The 12,670-nt window shown below is 44.0% G+C and overlaps 1 protein-coding gene across 1 annotated transcript in view; it reads left to right on the top strand.

Moving 5' to 3' along the window:
- The window catches only part of CTNND2 (catenin delta 2), a 3,070,130-nt gene that overhangs the window by 2,662,468 nt on the left and 394,992 nt on the right, over window positions 1-12,670 (top strand). Inside the window, exon 20 of the mRNA XM_086965298.1 lies at window positions 6,162-6,246. Within this exon, the coding sequence (XP_086821424.1) occupies window positions 6,162-6,246 (85 nt within the window). The remainder of the gene's footprint in view (window positions 1-6,161; window positions 6,247-12,670) is intronic.

Here is a 12,670-nt window from a genome sequence, read left to right as displayed (position 1 = left end):
GTATTGGTGTAGTGTGGCACAGCTTTTATCATATCTCCAGTTTCTCCTGCCCCTGTACTCTGCATTTGTCAGAGATGTGGTCTCGACCTTCAGCTCTGCAAGGTGGTTTTCAGGGAGCAAGAGCTGTGCAGTTGGTCTCTATTGCGCTACCACTTTTTGTCCTGGATGTGCATCCAAGAAACCAGAAAACTAGGTAGTGATGGCCAATGTTTCCAAAGCTAAGAAGCATTGGCAAAGCTGGAGTATTTGGATTATAATAGGTGGATGATGTCATGCATGAGTGCACGGATGATGGTTGAATGAGTGCATGCACGAATGCATGAGTACAGGAATAGTTTCCTCCATTAGTCTGCTAGCCCGGTCTTCTGATGGAGAATTGTTTATGAATGCCAAATATGGAGCCAGTTTCAGAAAATGAGGCAAACACTGGTAAGCAGCATGTTTTTCAAGTGGGTGTGAACATACAAACTCTGTCTGTGTACTCCCTGTTTACTATGTCCCTGCCTCTTAGCATGACTAGAAACTTGGATTGAGCAACATGATTTCGGTTAGGTTGGTTATCTTGCAACCCAAATTTTAGCCACCCGACTTCCAGGGTTGTCATGGGCAATAAGTCTTGGGCTGTCTCTGTCGGCAGTGCTTTCACGGAGTTGACGTTAGTGTTTTTTCTCACTTTATTTTGAATAGTTTCCAAAAGATATTAAGGACACTATTTTAATATTGAACATGTTGTCATTTGCAGTATTGGTTAGTTTTTAGGTTCTGCCAGAGACTGCGCTCCTGCGCTGTTAGTAAAATATTTTGGCAATAAAAAAAAGTTTAAAGCCAGCCTATTACTTAATATTGGTTGGCTTTGAAGTATCTCTAATGTCCTTGCTTCCTATTGGTCACCGCCTCCAGCTCACTTCCTGCTGGGTGTTCGAGTGCTTGCTCCTGCTGTGGAGCATGGACCAAGTATAGTTTTTTGTCTGCAGTCAGTGTTCTTCCACTGGCTGCTCGCTCTTGCAGGGACTGCTAAAAAAAACCAAGCATTGGCATAGCAAAAGGTCGCGCCTTTGGGACCTTATAAGTGTTTAGCCATGCAACAGGTGATCTTGTTGCACCAAGGCTATTGTGCTGCAAAACTAAATACTTATAAGGTCCTAAAAGTGAGACCTATTGGCCATGCCAATGCTTGTTTAAAGTTTCATCCACACTTTCAGGCCAATAGCCATTACCTTCCTCCTCCGTCTCCCTTGTCACAGTCACTCAGGAGCACCCCGTGTTCCAGTCACAGCATTCACCCATAAATAAAAAAGTCCCCACCCAATATGGCGGATTGACAGGAAGTACCTGTCACCTGACCTATAAGGGTGGGGCAAACACAGGAAACATCCTGTTTTTTTCAATGTGTTCCGGCTGGGACACCCATTGTACGTGAGGCTGTCCCCTGCTGTCGGTTGGGGTTTCCGGTCTCGGTAAGTCCATGTTGTTTTTATGAGGGGTTCTGCGCTACCGCCCTCCATTTTGTTTTTGTTTTTTTGCGGTCCCCGCTCTCCTGTATGTGGTGGTTTGCTCTGGAGCCACTCCTGCGCTGAGGGATGGAGAGCGGCTGCCTGTTCCCTTCTCCTTGTGAGGTTGGCACATTACCGGCATTTTGATTCATGCACGGTAACTTGCTGTGGGCACGCTTGCATCTGGACATACGTGGCTGCCTCTGACTCGCACCGCCGCTCCCGCGCTCGGTGGCTGGGTGCGGCGGTGGTAGGTGGTGGTCTGCTCCTGTGCTATAGCTGTCAGGAGCGGCTGGAGTGTTCCTATCTTTCTTTTTCTGATGCCTCATTGTAGCATGCGCCCGGCGGTCTGCTCTCTGTGGTTCCGGCCACGCGGGCGGTTTCTAGGGTCCTTTGTGGTCTCTGAGTGGCTGTCTTCTGCGTGCCGCGTCAGGGGTGCCAGGGCCGGTTGCATGGCAACGGTGTCCTCGCCCCCTTTTTTAAGGCTCCTCTGCCTTCACAGCTGTTGTGGTTTTCATCATGGAGGAGAAACACTCGGTGAAATCCACGCCGGTCATCTGGGTCGGATTCTAATCCTGCCTCCTCCCTTCAACCTGGGGGCATGGATCTTGACGTCCTGCGGGCAATAATTAATAAGGCCCTTGGATTCTGCATTTGCGGCTCGAGATGGGCCGGTGCCTCAGGCCCCTGGAAGTTCTTCTCAGCCTGACCCTGACTCTGATGAGGAGCAGCGTGGGCGCTTTAAGGGCGCTGAAATGAGGGAAGTCCTGACACACTTAAAGGCCAATTTGGCCTTTACAGCTGTTGTTCCTCTGGAGGAGGAGGAGGAAATTTTCTCCCAGTACCGTCGAAAGGTGCCTGACGCTCTTCCCATTCATAAGGCCATCCGGGGACTTCTGTCCAGAGAATGGGCTGTGTTGAGAAGGTTGGTTTCCCGCAATCCTTGCTAAGAAGTACCCTCTTCAGGGCTTTCTGGCTGAGTTTCCCTCTAAGGTGAAGGTGGACTCTCTCATGATGGGACTCGCCTCCAGTGGTTCGATTGTCTCTGAGGACGCCTCTCCTAGCGATCCTGTGGATAAGCAAGTGGACAGTGCTGCTAAAAGGGCCTACTCCACTGCTAACTTTTCCATCAGGGCGGGGGCTTATGCCTCGTATGTGGTCCAGTCTCTTCTGCATTATTTCCAGGTCTTGTCTGATGCCCTCCAACAGGGGGAAGATGTTAATTCTCATCTGTCCCTGAAACTGCAGGTTAATCTTTTATCTGACAATACTTTTGACTCTGTCTGCTGCTGCTGCAGTTTCTGGTTCCAATATATCTGCTTGTTGTAACATCTGGATGAGGTTCTGGAAGGTGGAGGTTTCTCAGAATCCCTTCTTTCTCGATTACCCTTTGATCGTGCTAAGTTGTTTGGATCTCGACTTGAGGATCTCCTGAAGAATTCAGTGGAGGATCGTACGCTCCTGACTCCTCTGCGGCCTGCTTTGAGGGGTCAGGGTTTGGTTATAGGCATGCCTTTGGGAACCCCTGTCAACTGGACGGGGTTCCTCCCAGCCCTTTTAGGGGAGGGGTTGGGAGCATGGCACTCCCTTCTCTGCAAAATTCCGACAACAGCCACCAGGTGCTGCCCTTACCCTTGCCTATACAGAGTCCTGACTATCTGAAGGTGGCCTGCTGGCTTGGCCAGTTTTCCTCTGCTTGGGCTCGCAACTTCACTGATTCCTGGGTTCTTCGTCTGGTGGTCGAAGGTTATTCTATTGACTTCTCTTCTCATCCACCTGATCTTTTTGTGCCCACTCCCACTCCTCGGAATTCTCTGAAGCCGCTGGGGTTGCAGTGGGGAATCCTGAATCTGCTCCGGAAGGGCCATGGTTCCTGTTCCCGGGGCCGAGTTTGGTCAGGGTTGCTACTCTCAGATGTTCTTGGTGGGAAAGCCGTCTGGGGTATTTCCGCTCTATTCTGGAACTCAAAACCGTGAACACCTATGTGCCTTACTGGAGGTGCAAGATGGTGCAGCGGATCCTACCTCTGGTTTCATTAGGGGCTTTTCTGTCTTCCTTGGATCTTTTGGATGCTTATTTCCATATTCCTGTACATCCTCTCTTCCAGGAGTATTTGTGGTTCTTTGCCCCGGGTCGGCACTTCCAGTTTTGTGTCCTTCCCTTTGGGTTGGCCTCTGCCCCACGGGTGTATACGAAGGTTCTGGCTCCCCTAGTGGGTCTGTTGCATGCTCAAGGGGTGATTTTGTTTCCCTACCTTGACAACAGGTTAATTTCTTTCCTAAGGCCCTGGAGGATGTGGCGTTGGTGTGGCTTTGCCTGGAGTCCCATAGGTTCCTGGTGAATCATAGCAAGTCCTACCTCATCCCGTCTCAGGAGCTCCAGTTCATCTGCGCTCTCTTCAATACCAGGTTGGGGATGGTGTTTTTCCTCCGGCTCGACAGCTCCGACTCCGGTCTCATCTGGAGTACCTCCTGTCTGCCTCTTCAGCCTCCGCACAGGACTGGTTGCGGGTTCAGGGAGACATGTCTGCTTCTCTCTTTCTGATTCCGTGGGCTCCCAGACACCTCTACCATCTGGTGTATGACCTTCTGGCTCACTGGGATCCGGGGTCCTAGGACTATGATGCCTTTGTTCCAGTGACGCCCGCCATTTCTCTCTTGCTGCAGATGTGTAAATCTGAGGCAGGGCCAAGAACTAACGACATGCAAAAGCAGGCATTAGACTGGCACAACGAGGAGAATTACTTTTATTTCTTCCTGTTTTTGCTTTTTTGATGTCTGCTGCATTCTGCAGCACACAAAGAAAGAGCAAAATGACATTAATTATTGTTTTTGTGCAGCAAGGTGTTCCTTCCTGCAAACAAACAATCATTAAATAATAGCAGTTGGCTACTTCTATATGTGCTGCTTTATGCAGCACACATAGAACTAGAAAATCGCCATTATAGGAAGGGACGCCTTCCTGCACATACACTATTATCCCTGCAATGCAGACACCCATGCATTATGGCGCAAGGTAGCTAATTTTAGCACCAGCTCAAGCGGAAACACGGGTGCTACTTATACCTGTAAATACAGTGCATCTCTGCGTTTTTTAAACTAACGCAGCGCTGCAAAATTGGCCGCAATGCTGCACCATTTCCTTGTAAATGTGTGCTTAAAGACAGCCTTTCACACACTTTTGTAGCCGAGTCTGAGGTACCGAATTCAGACTCCGATGTGACTTGTGATTTGCCTGATTAGACAGGTCCATGAATGAGTTCTGTTAAATAGTCAGGGACATAGTTCCTTAATTGAGTGCTGCTTTCAAAACCAGGCCCTTGAGGGCAACTGGCTATAAACTTACTCTCCACTTTATTAAGAAATAATGTCCCCTCCACTAATGCTGCTGCCTTCTGACTGCATAATCTCTGTGAGTCTGGTAGCAATCCCCAAGCCAGCTATTGTTGCAGAATCATCACTAGTATATACATACAATTGTATGCGGCTTATGACCATGTATTGAGTCCTACCATTCTCAAGGTTAGAAGCAAGAGGTCCACGGCCCCACCTGTCACTTCTCATAGACCCGTTTCTGCACCCAGAAAGGCCATTCGAGGTTCAGGCTCTTTCATGAGGACAGAGCCAGTGACATCATGATCCCACCTGTAGCTGAAGGTTAACAGGCCCTGGGAGTGTAAGAATTTACAACCATAACCCAAGTCATGTTCAGCCTTGAGTCTATGCAATTAGGTGTACTTCATGGTTTGAGAAAGGTATTCAGTTGGTTACACTCGACCGGAGGGCCTGTGGAGAGCAGAGGTCTCCTCGTGCCTTCTTTCCCTGTAATCTGAGATATTGTACAAGCTTTACAGTAATACCTCATTTAGTCGACCTAATGGGTTGGCTATGTGGTATGTTCCATTAACATTAATTGGCGAGATTAATGCAACGGCCTGCCTGCTGGTCTAATAATCTGTCAATATAGATCATATTCTCAGGCCCCCGATAAAAGTGTCCTGTTAATTTCGATGACCCCAGTAATAGTACTTCCAAAGTGGTGGGGGGATTCCTGGCATTATAACAGGCAACTCATGTTGGGGTCCCAGTGATTATTTACCTTTTATTGTCAGAACACTGTTAAATGTATGTAACATCTCATTCAATTTTTTTCAGATGTAAATTTAAAAGTCAGCTATGCAAATACAGAAGTTTTACTTCGCCTACTGAAGTTTCTTGCATAAAAAATCCTTGAATAACTGGTCTACTTGTAATATCAAAATTATGTGAAAGCAGGGTAGAGGTCACGAAATCGGCTCATGTGTTCTCGCATTGGCATTCTTCATTAGTTATTCACATTTTCACTCTTTCTTTCCCTTACCTCTTTTTATGCTTTCGTGCCCCCAGTGTCTCATCAATTTCCATGCTCTTTATCAATCTTCCATCGATCTCTCTCCGCTTCCCTCACCCCACTACTTTTCAACCTCATTATGTATCTCCCCCCCCCCCCCCACCCCCCGCCCTTTATTTCACCAATGATCTTCACCTCTTACTCTTTCATTCTCTTTCCTGGTCGTTCTTTAACTGTTTCTCCCTCCCTCTTCCCTTTTCAAACACTATGTCCTTTTATATTGATTACGTCTTCTTTTTTACACTCTTTATGTTGCTAATTTTCTCTTTTTTCCTTCAGGCATTCCCCAAAGGTGGTGAAAGCAGCATCCCAGGTATTAAACAGCATGTGGCAATACAGAGACCTAAGAAGTCTTTACAAAAAGGTAAGACATATATTTCTTTAGTTATTCGTAAACATGCTTGTGGAAAAAGTGAGAATAGTTCCTAAGTGGCTCTTCTAAACTGATGTGTTCCGTTGAAATGTGTGCACATTTACTGTATGTATTTTCAGAGGAGCGGTGAAGGCATTTGGGGTACAACTAAAGCCCTGTGTGGCTGTAGTATTGCAACAAATTGCTGAAACTTGCGACCAGAAGGGCTTTTTATTTCTTGAGTGTTTAGTGCATATACTGCATTTAATATGGCTAAACAGGTAGAGTCCGTTGTTTTCAATGTCATAGGTTCGACAACAATACTGTGGATGAGTGATTAGTGTTTTGCTATTCTATTGTCGACACTCAGAATTATAGATTGTATTCACAAGAGTAAGTATACATGCAGTTTAATATAAAATAAGAACATACATCTTCAATATTTTAGGACATTTTTTTTAATTGGCATTGTAAATGAGAAAGCCGTTTTTTCTAGGTAGTAAGTAAAATATCTCTAGAAAATATTAATGAAAATGTGGCAGCAAAAAAAGTTTGGTAATATTAAAGTCCAGTTTATTAGCCTTCACAAACCCTTGTAAACAATGATGAGACACAATGCACCACTATTATCACAAAATATATACACCATTTAATTTCTAAAACACACTTTATAATTAATAGCAATTTTAAAGATTGTTTACTAACTTACAGTACAGCATTTAAATATAATGAAAAGGCATGCCTTGCTAGAGAAACCAAAGGCGGGCCATGGGTAGAAGTCCCTTACTTGCTCATAGGTAATCTCATAGAATCAGTTGCTTAAAAAACACATGTGCCCACTGAGGCTGCTATCTATCATGCATTGCAAAGTGAAAAAATAGGAGATTTAATCAAGGAAATCTGGAACCTCCAGCCCCTATATCATTGATCAAGCAAGCAAAACATGCAAGTCCAGCTGTTTGAAAGTATGTTTCTCCCCTCCTCCACCCCTCAAAAAGAGTATTTTTCTCATTAAGATCTAGTGGTACATTTTAACGCTTATTTTCCAACTATATATATATATATATATATATATATATATATATATATATATATATATATATATATATATATATATATATATATATATATATATAAAACGAAAGTATGTCTGTCTGTTTGTCCTTTATGCATCACTACACCATTCATCCGATCGGCATGAAACTTTGGGAAGTTGTTGAGCACACTCCAGCAAAGGTTTCTGGCCTAAAACAAAAAACAAAAAAAAAATGTGTTAAAAGCTGCTGAGTACACTCCCGCAAAGGTTTCTAGCAAAAAAAATAGATAAAATTGTTAAATATCGGCCCCCCGGCCCCCCAGGGCCCTCATAATCTTTCCAATACTGAACGTTTACAGTTTACAGTGTGACTGGCTTTTGCAATGACCTTCAACAAAGCACAAGGACAATCGCTGCAAGTGTGTGGACTAGATTTGGAGAATCCGTGCTTCTCACACGGACAACTGTATGTGGCCAGCTCACGCATCGGAAAACCTTCTGATTTATTCGTGTACGCACCATACGGAAAAACAAAAAATACTGTGTATCTACAAGCACTCGAATAAATAAACAGAATTAAAACAACACTTAAAAATGTTTTCCATATTAAAATGAATACGTTTCAATAAAAATGACACATTGTAAATTAAATGTTATCATAACAAGATTCCTTAAATTTCCTTTCTTCTGAGATCGCAGCAACGCACAACGGGTGAGCTAGTTGCTTACTAAAAAGATAGGTTTTTATAGCGTTATACAACAAGGATATTTGACTTCTTAAGATTGATATTTATGCGACTAAGTCAGAGCACTTAGGAGGCAGATTAGGCAACATTTTGCACTAGGTGAGCTTCACAAAAATGACCCAAACCAGTTCAAAATGTTTATGTGCATTTACTTTCCAGCAAATCTTGTTATGCATTGAAATGTTAACTGGAAAGCAGTACAAAGCTTTGCATTACTTTGCATTGGGGTTGTGGGGGCCATGTGTGGTACATGGGTGTTCCCATGCAACCATCCATCGTTTTTTACAAAAAAGCCCTATCTACTAACAATGGTACACAGGGTTTTGCTCGAAAAAATAACACCTTTATGAGAATGGTGTTAAATTGGAGAAATGCTTTTATTTCTCCAAACGTTTCCGACTATTCGTGTGTGCTGCGATGTACAACACACAACCAAAGTTTTAAAGTTTGTCTAGGAATACTAATTTGTATGGGAAGGTTGTCCTTGTAGTAAAAAGCTATGCTAGACATCACACACACATCCTTACACCATGGTGCAAACGTATGTGCATGGCGCTTCACAGCCTATTTGTGCCCCAGCGGGATGGCAAGAGGACAGTGCAATTCCTTAGTAGAAAAGGCGCTTTCCTGCACTCTCCTTCTCATGCGACAGCATAGCAACTTTAGTTGCTGCACTGCATTGTGTGGCCTCTTTGTAAATCTTCACCCTGAGCATGCAGAAAAAAATAGGATGTTTTAGTACTTTTATTTACACAAATAACCTGGTTGTAGGATAGGATACGCCTCTCAGAAGCCAGTGTCTGGAGCATTAATATCTCCGGACCTGGTCACTTCTGCTTCACCATACACATCCTGGGCAATGTGGTCAACCTTTACACTCTGCCACTTAAAGGAATATGCAGAGGGTTAAAATGATCAAGTTGGTAAATTTCAGATTACACATCAGAAAACCTGCTTTTAATCCCCGTTCCTCTACTTGTGTGATGATGGCCAAAAACTGCTTTGTCGCCCATATTACAATATTACTGGAAGCTCAAAAAGGCAGCTCAGTCTGCAGGTATCTTAAGATAGATGCTGGAAGGGTTCAGTTTCATAATAAACTGTGGAGTAGGGAGCTGCTGAGATGCAAAGACAGTTGGAGATGGATGGCAGTGCCTTCATTGTCTACATTCAAGCTCTGGTCCATCGACGTTCTTGTGAGTGTCTTTACTAAAATTTTACACAGTGACATTCTATATAAAAGCATCCATTCAGGATGAATAGCCTTTTGACCAAGCGCTAGTTATCATAAACAAAACAATACACAAAGGAAGAAATTAAGACATATATCACACAATTCTTTGTAATTGCCCTGCTGCATAGATGGCTTGTGTTCCACAGTTATAGTGTTTTTATGTAACTGAAACATTTGGTTATATGAGAATAACAAGATAAGTTTACACAATCATAGCAGAGTGGATCTTGATTGCATGACTTTTTCAATTTGTTTTATCACATAACTTCAACACCCATCAGGGTTTACAAGCGCTATATATATGCAAACCTATTTCCCTCTTTTATCCCTCTGCTACCCTTCTCAATCCAAATAACTGACCAACATATCCCCCACTCAAATTACTTTCATATTTCACTATACTAATTCACCACTAATCTTTTAATGGGTTCCGGAGTAGCGTGCTACTCGCCAACAAAGTGCTTCTGCACCCCATCAGGGGTAACAAGAGCTATATATATATGAAATGAAATGAAATGAAAATTGGTATATATAAAACGCATGGCTACTCACGTAGAGTGTCCCGGTGCTTGACCACCAAAAATCACAACCATTTAGAGCTCAGGCCCTGCCTGCCAATATGCTATCGCTGGAACAATCAGGTTTTTAGTTGTCTCCTAAAAAGCGTCAAATCCTGTACCTGTCTAAGATACAGAGGCATATCATTCCATAGGCGCGTTGCCAAGACTTGAAAAGAGCACCTCCCCGCCCGAGAGGGAGCACATTTAGGAATGAGCATGAGGGATTGCCCTGCGGACCTCAAGACCCGTTGAGGCTCATAATGATGCAACCTCTTGCTCAAATAGACGTCATCAGTGCCGTGGAATGCTCGGTAGGCCAGCAGTAGCGCCTTAAACTGAATCCTCCTTCTAACTGGAAGCCAGGGCAATGCCTTCAGGTGGGGCGACATATGCGTTCTTGGATTTACCATGAGTATAGCTCTGGCTGCAGTGTTCTGAACCACCTGCAGCCAATTGAGTAGAAATTCCGGTAAGCCTAGATAAAGTACGTTGATATAGTCCAACCTGGATGAGATCAAAGCTTGCACTACAGTTTTACGGCAATCAACCGGTAGTAGAGGGAGAATTTTTTTTAACAGGCCAAAGCATGTACCAGCAATGGTTTGAATTTGAGTCTTCATCGACAAATCTGCATCTAATTTGACTTCCAAGTTCTTCACCGTGGAGACCGGGGCTGGGGGAGGAGACATGTCACAGGGCCACCAGTGGCTCCATTTCTAACATGGTGAACAACCAAAAAAGATCATTTCAGATTTTCCCGAATTACATTTTATTTGGTTGAGTCGCATCCAGGAAAAAAGCTCTATCTTTTCATCTTGCTCCCTACAAAGCTAGACCCTCTGACGCAAGTGGACATCAATTGCATGTGATCGGCGTAAGAAATAATCTTCGCACCGTATGACTCCACCAGGAAAGCAAGGGGGGCCACATAAATGTTAAAGAGCGTTGGACTCAAAATTGTGCCCTGTGGGACACCTACATTCATAGGAGGAAACGCAGCTGACCGGGGAGGGGACCAAATTTCCTGCTGCCGCTCACTCAAAAATGAGGAGAACCACTTGCAAACCTATTTCCCTCTTCTATCTCTCCACTACACTTCTCAATACAAATAACTGACTAACATATCCACCACTCAAATTACTTTCATATTTCACTATTCTACTTCACCACTAATCCTTTATGGGTTCAGGAGTAGCGTGCTACTCGCCAAAAAAGCACTTCAACACCCCATCAGAGGTAACAAGTGCTATATAAATGCAAATCTTTATCCCTCTTCTATCCCTCTCGGCTATCCTTCTCAATCCAAATAACTGACTAACCTATCCACCACTCAAATGACTTTCATATTTCACTATACTAATGCAACATTAATCCTTTATAGGTTCCGGAGTAGCGTGCTGCTTGCCCAAAAAGCGCTTTGACGCCTCGTCAGTGGTAGTAAGCGCTATATAAATGCAATTACAATACAATAAAATAACCTTTCACTATAACTTCAAACAGGTTCGAACTACAAAAACATTGTTTTTATGACTGACATGACACTAGTGAAAAAGCACTCACATGGTTTTTGCAGAAGAATTACCTTGTTTGTGTTTGTAATTGTGTAGTTCTAAATGTGTTTTCCATAAGGCTGAAGGAATAGTTGGCGTTTCAGACGTAAAAACCTCAGTTTGCTTTTGTGCTGATCTGCTTAGTAACTACAATCGTTATTAGGGACGCTACATGCCAGGGATTAAGGTGACAGTTGTAGCACTACAGAGCGACCTTTGCCGGTCAACTTCCGAGCACAGCTGGCAAGCTGCCCACGGATTATTGGGTTTGGCGTAGAAATGTATCTGTGACGGTGACTACTGTTGGAAATAGGTGGCGAATTATAATCTTATTTACGAACAATGCAAGACTTCTAGCCGAGTACTGAATAAACTATGGTTGTAAATTGAAGTTTTAAAAAACAAAATAGAAAAGAGATTATTGCAACAGAAGCAGATAGTAGACACGGGGAACTATTATACACATAGTGACCATGGTGAAAACGTGACGAATGAAGCGGTGACTGGCTGAAGGCCCGACAGGGTTAAACAAAAGGTAAGGGAAAGTGTTAAAGAGAGTAGAGCTCCCCCCGTCCACATGTGCATGGTAGGTGTTAAAACATGGAAAGACATTATTAATGGAAACATACATTCAAATGTGCTAATTTTGAGACCAGACTTTTGTTTCATTTTAATTTTAATATTTAAATACAATTTTCAATGTTTCCTCATTTTAAATCTTTATTGATAGAGGAGTATTTGTACATTGTCATATTTATTTGGTATATGCCATTGTATTTGTATAGAGGAATCAGTTTAGTTTCTGGTACCTGGGATGCGGGTTCTAGTGCGAGGGTTTCTGGGGTTTCTTCTATGGACATGACCGCAAGGTATCCCTTGATGTGGGCAGTGGCGTAATAAATCTTGAGGAGGCCCCCCTACAAGGTATGTGGAGAGGCCCCCTCTGAGCCTAATCAGGAGCTCTCCGTCTAAAGTACGTGCTGAGGGAGCACCCTGGAGCTTGGGGGCTGCGGGGGCCTGTGTTACGCCCCTGGATGTGGGAGAGGATTTTGGAGGTCCTTGTGCTGCCTATGCAATGCAAGTCTTGGCAGGGTGCTTTGTGGCTGGTTGGGCGCTCCTGCTTGGATGGCCACAGTGCCTCTACTCAGCCTGCGAGGCCCTGGACTTCAGGTGAGTGAGGATGCGGCGCACTGAGCTGGTCCTTGGCCGCCCCCCAAATCAGTGGCCCTTCCTACCACCTCTACTATGGTACATACGAGACATCTGGGAGATCTGAGATATTTACAAACCAACAGAGAAGCTACCACCCT

This window comes from Lissotriton vulgaris, chromosome 4_1, assembly GCF_964263255.1.
Source record: "Lissotriton vulgaris chromosome 4_1, aLisVul1.2, whole genome shotgun sequence".
Taxonomy (NCBI): Eukaryota; Metazoa; Chordata; class Amphibia; order Caudata; family Salamandridae; genus Lissotriton; species Lissotriton vulgaris.
This window is presented reverse-complemented; position numbering and strand designations above follow the sequence as displayed.